We start from the raw sequence: 13,988 nt of genomic DNA on the forward strand, positions 1-13,988 counted from the left end.
TTCTGTTTGCTCTTCTCCCCACACTCTGCAGCTGACGGCAAATTATTACCCTAATGTGCGTGAAGATATAAAATGCATTATTTTGAACACTATTAGGCAAGCTTCACGTTTTACCTTTTGGTGCTAATCTACTGGGGCATTTTGACTCACTTTCTTCCTATCTTACTATTATCCCCTTTTAATTGTTTCCTTTTAAATAATAGCTAAAACTTGGGAGGGGTAGTTTTGGCACAGAGAGAGCAGGGAGGGGGTGTCGCTTTTGTTCAAGCAACGATCCAAAACCAAATACGATTTGCCTCTCCTGGATTTATAGTTAACTCCTTTGAGAGTGGCACAGTGGTTGGGGCTAACAAATCAATAAATGCGGGTTAGCAGATCAATAAATGGCCACTTACCCAAAATAAGAAGGCCTATTTATCTGGAAACATCATTACCTTTTAGATCTGTAAACAGCAGCAACTAAAACAGTTCCCAAGAGAATGTGAGGCTAACCATAACAATCCAGGCTTCCTGATTCTCCCCCAGATTCTTGGCACTCCTCAGCAGACTCGGAGCTGGGATGGCTCTGGTCACATCTGTGCCGCAGCCTGGCCCTGCCATTTCCTCGGCAAATTAATGGCTTTATAATTTATCAGAAATGAAGATGCACGTGGAGAAAATCAATGTGGTCCCCCACAAGGTCAATTAAGGGTCCTTCCTAGAAGCTTCTCTAAGGATTTTCTCTTAAAAGAGAGTCTGGGAAAAATAAGAAAAGAAAAGAAAACATGCACTTGTGTGTGTGTGTATGTGTGTGTGTGTGTGTGTGTGTGTGTGTGTGTGTGTGCGCGCGCACGCGCAGACGCGCGCACGCACACACACACGTTTTACTACCCAACAAAAATGCCACACCTTGTGAAAAAAAGGTCAAATAAAGACACATATTTAGGAAAAGTCAAGGTTTCTAAATGACCTCCATCAAGAACAGCGTGACCAATCTTAGGAAGACAGAGAAACCAGGAGGTGAGTAGAGAAACATAATCAAATTAATATCGATAAGCTCTTGACTACTTATAACGGGGCGTTTAACCAACTATTCTGCAGAGGGTTTGATCAATTAGCATCCCCTTTAACATCACGCAATTTTTAAAAGATCACCTTGGTTTGCAAAGAGAAAAGTGAGATATTGTGCTTCCCCCTCCCCTCGCCAGGAATAAACACTGAAGGAAGAAATTTTGATTTTATATCTGTACGCCAAAGCAGCTTAACCGAACTTGTGTTTTTGTTTCAGATCCTTAATGATCACAAAGACGATAATTTATGACTGACATACTTCTTGTGCCAAGGAAAGAGCTGAAAGGCCCTCCAGTCACCTCCATTAGACAGATAGACACGGCTAAAGGAACCCAGCGCACTTCAGGACCATCTGTCCAAATGGATAAGTGAAATAATAGTTGCAAGCTGTCTCCTATTGCCTCATGATAAGAGTTTTAGGCAAGCCCAAACTTCAGCAAACAGCCTCAGATCTGGGTTCTAATCTTTTCTAAAGGCGGTGAGATTAAAAAACCACCTTGCACACTGCAATTATTCGCCGGGAAAAGTAACAGAGTTTTAAAAATTTGGTGTCCTACAAAACAGACCGTTTTGCCGTGGTCCTCAGTGATAGAGGTACCAAAAACTCGCTGACACTTCCAATACACTTAAATGATCCTCAGAGGTATTCGTTCTTTTTATTTAAAAAAACAAAACAACACAAACTCTCCATCTTATTTTGATCAGGACTTAGGGGCTTTTTATTTCATGAAAAAATTATTCTAATTTGGGTTTCTGAAGCCCGTTTTGCTTTGAAATGCTTCCTGTCGGTGATACTTAGAATTGATCAGTTGAAATGGAACACAGAATAAATCTGTATCTCTTGCTCATCGTGTAATTAAGATAAAATTCCCATAAAATATATGTTTCTAATAAACTATTAAAAATAGCTAATGAAACATTTAAAAGCCAACAGTTAGATAATCCTTTTTTTCCTCCTCAAAATAAATCTGAACTGACCAATTGGTTAATTTCCCTTTTAAGTGCTTGTGCTGAAAAGCAACTGTTCTTCCAAGAAAGCACTAGCTGTTTCCAGGATACTTACACACGCACAATGACTCATGATGGAATAGATTCAGTAAACATACAGCTGTACTGAACACGAGCTAAGCTCCATTCAAGGCCAGGAAAGAAAATGAGCACAAATAAATATTAAGGAGGTAAGGGGGGTGGGGGGAGGGGGATGGAACGCAAACCAGATCTGTCCCGGCAGCTCATGTGGCTTTGCCTCAATTCTCTTAGCCATAGCTTTGTGAAGACAGATGACATTCAATTCTATGTGTAATGCAAAATAGACAATAACTGCTGAAACTTGAGACAGCTGCCAGGTGTAAAAAAAAAAAAAAAAAAAAAAAAAAAGAAGAAGAAAGAAAGAGAAAAAGGAAAAGGGGGGGAAGAAAAGATGATAAATCCATAAATTAATGAAAGACATCTGCTCAGGAATATAAAAGATCAGAGAAGGAGAGTACTGTGGCTGAACCTGAAGCGGTGTTCAAACAACCTGAGAATCTGAGTGTTGTCTGTTTACCAAGCACAGGATAACCTTACCCAAACAGCAGTGGCAGGGGAGGAACAGAGGCAGCGAAAAAAAGGCAAGTGCAAGAATATGTTGTGAAGGCTGGAGGAAGCGAATTCTTCCCCCCCGCCCCCATGGAACCCTGAATTGTGGTTAGAGATTTTACAGGCTGCCGTGTTCCAACCAAATTGGATTGGGGCTCCTTACTTACATTTTCCAAAATGCTTTGAAACCCAAAGAATTTTAGCTTTCTCTGTATGCTCTGATTTGTTGTTTCTAAGAGATGTTTCCCTTGAATGGCGAGAAAAGATATAACCTGTCTCATTTAACGAAAGTGATAGAACAAATTGTTTCTCCATTAAGGGGATCAGCACATGAAGGTGTGTCATTTGCGGAAATTAAAAAAAATGTTTTTGACTTAATAATTTGGGTGGGGGTAGGAACCTAGAGTCTCTCAGTCTGAAAATAAATCTTTTCCCCATAGCTAATACAGCTAATAGAATTACTATGGCCCCACAAGACTTCTAAAAAGGTCTATGGATTATTTCACATTTTAGAAATTCATTTTTAATCCATGTTTCCCAGTTGGATTTTAGTTTCAAATTACCAATTTCCCTTTCTAAACTTTACGTATTTTAAACATTCTCCCTAAAAGTCAAGTAGGAAACACTGGCTGTCACAGAGAACAGACTCAGTTTCTTCACCTGCACATCTTAAGGGCTTCTAATACTCCTCTTGTCCTTTAATTGGGTGTATGCAAATGTCTGAGGCCTGAACAAGGCTATTTTTCTTGAGATGCAAAGGGGGTGAATGACGAGGAACACCATGAAGAAAAACAACTGGCTGGCTGTTTCTTTTGGAATTTGAATAAAACTTAATATTTGATTAAATAGATTCATTTGCAAAGATACTGAACACATTTTTTTATATCCAAGACGTGAGTGAGCTCCTGGAGCAGGTGCACAGACATTGAGTTTACTGTGCACACATTCACTATTGCCTTCCTATTACAAAGGATAACGAGATAGTGCTTTTATATAGATTATATATGCTTAATGTGCTGAACCTAGAATGGATTTATCTGATAAGCTGGTATTCTTCATAGTTCTTATCTTGGCTACTTTGTTCAAAGACACAGATGATGCCCTTTGGGGTGTGAAAGAATCATTCCTTAGGCACTAAATCATTCATTTCTACTTGGAAAGCTATGGCTACAAATAAAAATATAATAATGGCAATCGTAGAGGTATCATTTCATCCCATTTCTACTCATGTTATTGAATTTTTTCCTAGGAGTAACTGTACCACCTGAAACTGAAGTAGACACCACTCGCTATATGATTCCCAGAGACTTCTTTAAACTAAAAGCTTGAGAATTTTGCCTACGACGCCATCAGATAAATCAAGGGAAGGACCCATTGCCATTCCAGGATGGAGAGAGGAGAAAAGTGGATCCAGTCTCCCAACAAACACTCAGATCCTCACTGGCTTCAGAATCATGCGGATTATAGAAAGAGAAGCCAGCCCATCTTCTTCCTGAGAAATAATAATATATCAATGAGATAAACGGTTAAAAGTATGGCATAATCAAGGGGAAAGATACAGGAAGAGGGTCAATGGCCAGAAGGTGGAAAATGTAATCATTAACTCCAACAAGAGGCCAAAATTATTTCGCTTCATGAAAGAAACAGTTCCAGGTGTAAGCAACATTTCACACGAACACAGGTGTTTCCAAACCATCACTCTTCCACAGACTCTTACATTGGGAGGAGAGGGAAGTTATTCAGCTGAAGAAGCAACTATATTCTCATTAAATCCTTTGATATGTATGGAAATAAAAGGAACTTCTTTCAATTCAAATCCTCTAAATTCCTCAGGGGATTTAGAGAGAGCGTGAGACAATGAAGGTAGCCAACACTTAAAGCAATCTAAAAGATTTCTTTCCTAGAAGACCCAACTTACTTATAAAAAAAAAAAAACACAGGCATAATTATCTGGTGACAATGAAAAGTCTAATAAACACACACACACACACACACACACACACACACACCCACACACACACACAAAACCCATAAACTGGTTAAAGAGTTTTTAGTCTGCACTTAGGGCACTTTGAAATCTGGTTTCAAATGTTCCTCGAAACAGGTATGTCCCTTCCTCTGCGTGTGTGTGTGTGTGTGTGTGTGTGTGTGTGTAGGAGACAGAGAGAGACAGAGAGAGAGAGAGAGAGAGAGAAACAACCCACCATCACGACTACTGCCTTCAAACTGGAGACGTCTGAGAGCAACAGGGTCTAGCCCTGGACATCATCAGCCTTGTATGAGCCTCAGAAGACGCTCTTCCTGCCAAGGGTGAAAAACCACTCAAGACACTGCGTCTTCTTCCTTCGCCTATCTCATCACCAACACTACATTACAATCATTTTGACCAATGTTTATTGCCTGTTAATCACGAGCAAGGCATGGTGCCTGGCGCAGCTTTGGTTCATGGCTGGTAGATTAAAGTTTAGGTCTTTGAAAGGTAGAAGTTAAATCAGCAACCAAATCAAGACTCAGTTTCTATTTATATGTCTAAGTCCTCAACATCTTTATGTTCCTTCCTCTCATGACATTATTCTCTTCTTCCTCACTATGGAAAGAGACTGTGTTTCACTGCCCTAAAGTGGGTCTCATTATTTGTGGCTCTCATTCACCTTATCAAAAATCTCCACAACTCTTCTGAGAGCTGGTCTGAAGGACGGCCTTCACTACATAGGAAAATGTATTTCCACCATAGCTGGGGCTTTGCACTTATGTGGCAGCCTCTGGAGTGGGCTTAGATACTAAAATGTCAATCTCTAGTCATCAGGACAATTGCTCAAAATCCTCAGTTTAGCAACAGCCAACTTAATTGCTAAATTTTATATCCATCTGGCAGTTTATTATAAAAGAAACACGCCTCTACGTGCCCCCAAATGCTACCATTCTACTACCCGTACCCCAAAACACCAACAACCACAAGATTTTTAAAAATTGACTGAAAGGACCGATTTACAGAGAGAAAGAAAAAAAGTCAGTTAAAAATAGCTGGAGTTCAGGAGGGGTCTAATAAAAACTATAACTGGCATCTCTACCTAAAAGTCAGGTTCAAAATATAGAAGAGTCATAAAAAGAGCCATTTTTAAAGCCGAATACAGCTGAGTTTTATATTTAATTGTGCTCTCTCGCTTTCCAAAATAATTTGCTTTGTGTATGTTAGGACAAAAGATTTCTGTGTATGGCTGAACAGAGGTTAATCATGCATAGAGGCAGCTGCACCAAGATCCAAAGAACAGACCTTGGGTGAACGAGAGAGACCAAAGCTGTCTGAATAAATCAGTACCTGTACATTTCCTTAAAGAACAAACAAACAAACAAACAAACAAACAAACAAACAAAAAGAACAACGACCCCCCCCACCCCCCATGTCTCACTTACAGATTAAAGAAAGAATCTAACTCCCCACCCATGTCCATTTTTCTCCCACTGAAGCCTCCCACCAGGAAAGTGCTCTTCATAAAATTTAATCGGGTCTTCTTTGCAGGGACCAGGGGCCTTGCAGACGGTTTAAAGAGGGACAATTCTTCCTATGGAATCTTAGGGATCTCAAAATTGACTTTTCCCTCGACGCCATTATAGAACGTAAAACCTTTTTTAAAAACCTGATAGAATTCAACGTTACAATGAGATTTTTTTTTTTTTGTCCACCTCTGAATCTACTCCTAAAGAAAAAAAAGTGTGTGTGTGGGGGGGATAATACTGGAACAGCAGAAAGAGCACAGTTGAAAAGGGACATATTAAATACCAGCTCTTCGAGGCAATTAACAACTTGCGAAAGTTGCAAAGATGTGGGTTTCCTGGGACGCTTTTGTGCAATCAGAAGTGTGTTGATAAAAGCCTATTACTCTGGATAATAGAGAAGATTGCGTTCTTAAGAAGATACTAATCTACATTATTCTATATATTGTGGAAACCTGACCTTGGGGGAAGCCTTGTTTTGTTCTGTTTTGTTTTCCTCCAGGGGAGAATAAAAGGATATTGCACTTCCCGAATAAGGTGAGATTTCGGACATGTCTTGAAGATCGCCACACTCGGACTTGATGAGCGACAGGGAGAGCCCTTCTGCGGTGCTGGGTGGGTGTGCTGGTGAACACGGATGGTGGCTTAGATGGTGGGATGACATCTTCGTCCTCAGACTCGTCGTCTCCCTAGTTAAGTCTAAGGATTCAGGGGAGGCTCTGTCTTTTCCCGAGAAGGAGCCGGAGGGAGCACCTAACGGACTCTGAAATGGGTAGGCCATCAAGGGAAGGGGGAAGGGGTGGCGGAAGGTAGACGTGGTGAAGCCTGCGGTGGCAGAGAGAGGCGACTGGTGCAGGGGCTGGTGGTGGCCGCCGGCCGGGGGGCCGGAGGCGGACTGGTCGGATGAGTTTTTGCGGACAACCAGGGGCAGTGCTTCCGTCTGGTCTGTGGAACTGGGCATCTGCACGTTGCCGAAGGTGTCCAGGGGGTTCGGAATGATGACGTCGCCAAAGCACTGCAGGCGCTGGTTGGCGGTGTGGAAATTGTGGTTCTCCCCGTTGACCGCGAATCTGGCCTGGGGGATCTGGAGAGGCGGGAAGACCTGAGGAACCTGGCGGGAGGGTTTGGCTGAAAACACTTTGACCACCGTGTCCACCACTTGCGACATGGCGGTGTTCAGTTCCTGCTTCAAGGTCTCGGCCAAGTGCTTGCCTTCGGGTTGCAAGGGGTTCGGCCCGTGATCTCTTTCTTTGTTGTTGCCTTCTCGTTTCGGCTTGTTTTCAGCCAGCTCCTGCTCCCGGATCAGGGCCCGGGCCCGGTCAATGAACTGTCCTGGGTCTAGCTCGCACATCTCGTTGTCTGACCGCCCCACAGAATCCTGGGCCCGGGCGTCCAGCATCTCCGAGCGCATGCTGTCTTCAGACAGGTTGCCATCTTCATCATTTTCGGAATCGGTGCTGTCATAGATTTGGTAGAACTTCTCCTGCAGCTGGCGCAGCTGCTTCTGCATGTCCTCCAGCTGCTGCTTCAGCTGTCGGCGCTCCTCTCGCTTCTGTTCTTTTCGGGCTGAAACCAGCTGCTGGAAACTCTGTTGCTGCTGCTGGGGCAGTTTCTGCTTGCGTTTGTTTTCTCTGTAACTTTCTCGGGGACTCACAGACTGCGGGGCCATCTCTCTTTCATTTTCATTGCCCCTTAATGCCACACTGGGGGAATGGCTCATACCCCGAATTATATTCTCAACCCGGGCGCGCTTCGCTCTCAGGTGCTCATCACATAAGCGATCCATATCAAACTGGCTCATAGTAGGCCTGCCAAAAGGGGAAAGACACTCTGGGGGGCTGTCTCTTGAAGAGTTGCTGCATATATCCTCCTGATGTACTTCGGAGCCTGTGCTAGAGAGGCCGCTGGCTTGGAAACTGGGCTCCGTGCCACCATTTTTGTTCATGTTATTTTTCAACAGCTGGGAAATTATGGTTGCTCCTGGAAAAGGCATCATGGCATCTTCATACGAGTTCGCCCTCTTCAGCAGCTTGCGGAGTACATTTGACTTTTCCCCATCTGCATGCTGCACCACTGAATACTCAACATCCTGCTCAGAACCTTGGGGATTCATGGCACTAAAAAACGTTGCTCTTGCCTTAGCAAAAAATGCAGATGCTGTCCCTACCGTCCTTTTCACTCCAATGTCAACTCTTCTCCTCTTGGTCTGCCGGCTTAAGAGGGCTGTGCTGTCATGGTCAGGCATCACTGGACAGTTATTGTGCCATCTTCAAAAGCTCGTCAGCTGGGCACAGCTCAAGAATCCCGGGACCCTGGCCAACAGAACAAAAGGACTGATGAATCATTTTCTTTAAATTTCTCCAAATTTCCTGACCTCAATCCTGAATCAAATGCAAAATGCATAGGCTCTGGGATTTATGGCACATTACAATTATTGCAATTTATTATGCACTCTGCTTGAAATGAAACATTTTTAAATATTTCTGCTCCACTGGTTTAAGATGGATTAAGATTAAAAAAAAAAAAAAAAAGCAAAAACTGCTTAAGCACCAGTAATATGATTCTCTTTCACAAATGCCTAAAATGATACTGTTTATCTTCAGAAGAAACAGTAGATTATAAGAACACAGCCTCTGACAACCAATTGATTAAATTTTGGGCATTGAGATTCATATTACAAAAGAAGATGAAAGTGGTCTCTACTTAAGATATAAGGTTCAATTTTGAGGCTGTGTGAAATTTGGAAGAAAAATTCCATTTCTGAATTAAAATTATTCTGGTTCTAATGCCCTTAGAGGAGAAAGACTCGAAAGTACATGCAAATGCTCAACACGCCCCCTTCATTACTGAATTTTAAAATATTTCTGTCATATCTGAAATGGGAGGGAGAACACCCCCATCAGCACCTTTCCAATACAAATGGTCAATTTAACATTGAAATAAACGCACAGATATTCATTTCACAAGTCTGCTTATTTAGCATGGATGTGCATTTTTATTAGTAAAATCACATTGGAAAATGCGATCTATTGCTATATCTTAACGTAAGGGTGAGAATATTTATGAATTTTCATGATGTCCTTTTGATGACTTAAATGACCACAAAGTTGGACTCACTGTAAAAGAAGGAATTGCCACATTTCAGAAAATCAGTATGGGGAACAATAAACTGAGTGAGGCAAGGATAAATGTATCTTCAGTATTAGTTCTCTTCTGTTAAAATCTGCCAAAATAATACTTCAAATGCCTAAAGAAACTTTAACATACACATCCTTTGTGAATCTTTTTTCTTATGCCAAATTCAAGGTGGGGGGAGACTAAAAGAAAGTAAATAAAGATGCAAAAGCATCAGTCAGATATATGAGAAAGAGAAATATCTTCTCTGCACATGAACTTCCATTGTTTCTTGAGGACACAATAGTAAAAGAGAATATCCTTCCTTGCATTTTATGCGAGGCACCTGAAATATTTTGTGACTTATTACCCAGTGATGCTAACCCCCAATTTTGTGTGCATATAAGATGTCATATCTTTTTTGCTTACAATTAACATTTTATGAAGAAAATGAAAATATTTTTTTCACACAGGGTTTATCTAATATTAAACTTCACGTTTGCTTAACAGAGCACATCTTCACAATAACAGGGTCTATTGCCAAAGGCAGCGTGCAGAGTGTTTGGAACGGTTCCCATCTCTTTCGGTTCACCTGTAAAAACATCTACGTGCTCCCTAGGACTGCATCTGTGGCTAGTTTTAAAGAATGACTATCCATGCAAATAGGCATAATTTCAGCAGGAAATAACCTGTAAAAATCAAGAAAATGCTCAATGCTTAGATGACAACGTGTGGGTTTTTTATTTTTATTTTTATTTTTTACTCAACAAAGATTCCGTCATGCATTCCTTGTTCCTGGTTTCTATGTGAAGACACAACATTTTTTAAAAAGCCTGTTCATGCAGGCAATATGATGCTTCTTTATATGTTTTTGTATGCTTAAAATTAAAATACTTTTTGTATGCCTCAGGATAAAATTTCCCAAAGTTGGAATGGAAACAGATCTTAATAACTTCAATATTGGGTTCAAAATTGAAGTCGGAATGATGGTGCACCCTCACACATCAATAATAAAACTGATTTCAGGAATACAAAAATGCAATGACAAATATTTCGCTAACACATTGGATCCCATAAATCAGGTGTAGCCATCAGGTGAGAAAAAGAAAAACACCGAGGCAAACAAGAAAAGAAATGGGTTATTTCGGAGCCCAGAAAGATTTGCACACTGGGGGTAGGTCTCTGCAAGGAGGACCTCTTTGTGTGTGTATCAGCTTCCCGCCAAATAGTTCATTGCCATTGTTTTAAAATTTTACCTCTGTTCTTTTTTTGTGTGCAAATTCTCTTCTCCTTAATATCACCTGAAAAGCACAGGGATCTCTAGTCAAAACATTGAACAAACTTTCCGCAGTCTTTTTTCTTCCTCTGTTCAGCTTAACCCCCAATCTGGATTTTTCTCCTGCCCATCCTTGCCAGGGGACAAGCATCTCTGCAACAGGGGCTCAGAATGACAGGCTGGTGTAAGAGATGCGCACAAGGTCATCCGCAGGCATCCTTCCTTTCCCAACTGTCATTTACCTCTGCGTCAACTGCACTTCCTCTCATAGCCTAGGTATCAACAGCTGCATCCCTGCCTCGTGCCCAAGCCAAGAAGAGGGCTGTGCTCTTCTGAAGGCAGAAAGAAATGATACTCTCATTTGCAGTGGACAGTAAGTGTTAATTAAACATGTTTGGTGGGTCTTCCAAGAACCAAATACCCTGTGACTTCCTTCAAATTCACGAATCTAAACAGATTTTTTTCCATCCCCTGTCAACCAGTCAGCATTTTTAGATTAGATAATGATTTGCTTCTGTTTGGGGCTAAGAGAATATGGGAATCCTTTTAGGTCTTGTTGTAAAATGTCCAGCTGAGACATAACAAATAGGACAAAACAAATGGGAAAAAGTATATATTCTGCCAAGACCAGACATTATATTAATAGGCATGATTAAATACAGCTCTCCATATAGCTAAGATCTAAACTTAAAAATAAAGGTAGAGGGGTAGTGCACGCTGGGACCATAACCCATGGAGGCAATAGACAAGATTAAGTAATTATAACTGGGTGACATAATACTTGATTAGCAAATTGATTCATAAACAAGAGATAGATGTGAATGTATTTACCACATAAGAAAACGCATTGTTCAACGACTATCATATAAATTAAATCACTTGAAAACACATTTAAAGGTGCTGCCATGGGCTTCCTAATTCAGAATTTAGAGAATGCTATGGACTGACTTTATCACTGATCTCATCCTGTCCAATAAGATTTTTAAAAATTCCTTTATTTCTCAACAGATGTCCTAAGTCATAGTGTTTCAACTACAATTATTATTGACTCTTATTGTATTTTGATTTTTACATTCGTTTTGAGTTTAAACAGGCGAGATGAAACCTTTTGATCAGCCCTTGGAAACAGTAATATCAGCAAGTATGCAGAAAAAAATCCTGATGTAGAATTTGAGCCCAAATGTATTACTGTTTGGATACATATATTCTGTTCCAGTAAACTCCTCTTCAATTAACATGAAAACCCATACAGAATATTTTTATTCTTAAATAATTTGTCACAGCTAGCATTTGGTATCTAAGTACTCAACTGCTTTAATAATTCCTATACAGTGATTATCTTGACATAGCAGCTTCCTCCCAGAGAAAGATAAGAACAAACATCCAGGTATAATCGAGTCAGATTTTAACTACTCCAAAAGATTCATTAAGATCTGAATTATCTCAAGAACGTCGGGTAGCTTAACATGGAGAATGCTAAGGAACTTGATGACTTAATGTTAGAAAAGAACTTTCAGCAAGGAATTTCAAAGGGATTGGAGTAGAAAGTGGCTAAGTGCTCTACTTGAATAAAGAAGTTATTTGGGGGAGGGGATTACAACTTTTACGTATCTATCCGGAGTCCAGATTCTGGACAAAGAAGTGTTCATCATGGTTATTATCCAAATAGTTTAGACAAATCTTTTATAAGACAGGGTGAGTGTAAGGTTGGCATGGTTTCCTGTTTGGATAACTTAGATTATCTGTCTTTGTTGGTAAAATTATTTGAAGAAATTGCTCAAGCCTACACTTTACTTCTTATGGAAAACAATCTTTGAATGGGCCTCTAATCTACTTGGGTCAACCTGGTTATGAAATTTCGAATGCACTATCACTAACAAAGAACATCTTAAATCCACCTGAAAATTGGTAATTCAAGGCAGGGGGGTGGGGGAGATCAGATGATTTGATTTAGGTAGTCTCCCCTAAGACCACCAAATCATCAAATCTTCCCCCTAACCCCTCTTCACTGTATTCAAGAGTTCCTTTCTGCTAATTAGCAACTTTTCCTTCAGGGATGTTTCTGCTTGCTGTAAGGTTAAGAAAGCGTTTTATGTTTAGTTTGAAGAACCCACTTGACAGAAGTTCGTACTTCAGTTAACTGAGATTGTATCCTCAAATCTCATATCAGGTTTTAAAATTTCCTATCATAACAGAGTTCTCATATCATAACCGTTTCACTTAAAATTCCTCCAACCTATCAAAAATTCCGTACGTTTTTCACCTGCAAAATGAACACAGAATATTTTCTGAGACATGCCTAAAACATTCATTTGCACCAATAATTCACCACATTAGTAAGTAAAAGAGTAAGAAACGATCTCAAGAAAAAGCACACTTTTTTTCTTTTTTGTAGAAAATTCAAATACTCTAAATGTCCTTTGAAAGCTTTAGACTACGCTAGGCATTAAGGTTGGAGAAATTCCTGAGGTATCTGTCCTTTCCAGTTGATACAGGTACTTAATTGGAATCCAATAATAATATGTCACGCACAATCCATCTTTATACTAGGAAAACAGTCACATTTTATAATTTATTTTGTTAATCCTAAACCTAAACATTCCTTCTATCAACAGTTGAAAATGCAAGACAATCCCTGAAATGATATAAGAAATTCATGAAAAAAAAAAGGCCTATTTGCACTTTGAACAGATAAAGAGAACCCCGGCAGCTGGCTTACGTTTTAAGATTGCAAGTGCTACTTCTAGAGGAACCATGCTAGGAAATGAATAAAGTGAGAACAGAGATGCATGTGACGTAGGCATGACTTTTCTTCTCACAAGGTGATGATTAAACTAAGCAGAATTCTGCATAATGGACACATAAACATACTAGTAAGTACCAAGCACAGACAACCTCTATCAAACATAAAGGAAATGGACATATCCATAGATGACGTGAAAAAACTTCGCAAACACCCAAGACAAGTATTGAGGGAGGGACTCTGAGGTTTTAAGTCTAAAGGACAAATGACACACAGTATCTCATTTTCATGAACCCACGATCGTCACCCAAACAACAAAGACAACCGATAAAACCATTCACCATCTAACCTATTTCTATGTAACACAAGAAGTAGCCTGTTTAAAGAGAAACTTAAAAGGTCAAGTTTGAATAATCCAGATATAGTGCTTCCACTGAATTCTCCACAGCTTCCCTCACACATCAAGCCACGGTCCTTACCCTCGCCGATTTTACCATTATATAAACGTGGCCACGTTGTAGCATATGGACAGGGTAACACCAATGCTCTGCTTTTCCTTTCTCACCACACACAGCCCATTTCATTCTGAAAACACTCAGAAGTTCTTGCAAGAAACTCCTCACACAGCTGATTGCCTGCATCTTGCATCAAACAGAGAAAGCGCAGTTACCTCTCACGTACTTGAGATTTTCCTTCTCCGTCAAAGTAATAACTAGGACATCTGGCACATGT

General features: G+C 40.3%; 1 protein-coding gene across 6 annotated transcripts in view; it reads right to left on the reverse strand.

Moving 5' to 3' along the window:
• Positions 1 to 13,988, reverse strand: part of PROX1 (prospero homeobox 1) — a 52,241-nt gene that overhangs the window by 35,673 nt on the left and 2,580 nt on the right. For 5 of the 6 annotated variants that reach the window (XM_058701672.1, XM_058701666.1, XM_058701667.1 and 2 more), the window contains one exon: positions 6,642 to 8,435. In XM_058701672.1, coding sequence (XP_058557655.1) covers positions 6,642 to 8,368 — 1,727 coding nt within the window. In that variant the 5' untranslated portion in view covers positions 8,369 to 8,435. Of the gene's footprint in view, positions 1 to 6,641; positions 8,436 to 10,493; positions 10,539 to 13,988 lie in introns of all 6 variants that reach the window. The other variant, XM_058701668.1, reaches the window with a different exon arrangement.

This window comes from Neofelis nebulosa, chromosome 15 (genome assembly GCF_028018385.1).
Source record: "Neofelis nebulosa isolate mNeoNeb1 chromosome 15, mNeoNeb1.pri, whole genome shotgun sequence".
NCBI classification, from domain to species: domain Eukaryota; kingdom Metazoa; phylum Chordata; class Mammalia; order Carnivora; family Felidae; genus Neofelis; species Neofelis nebulosa.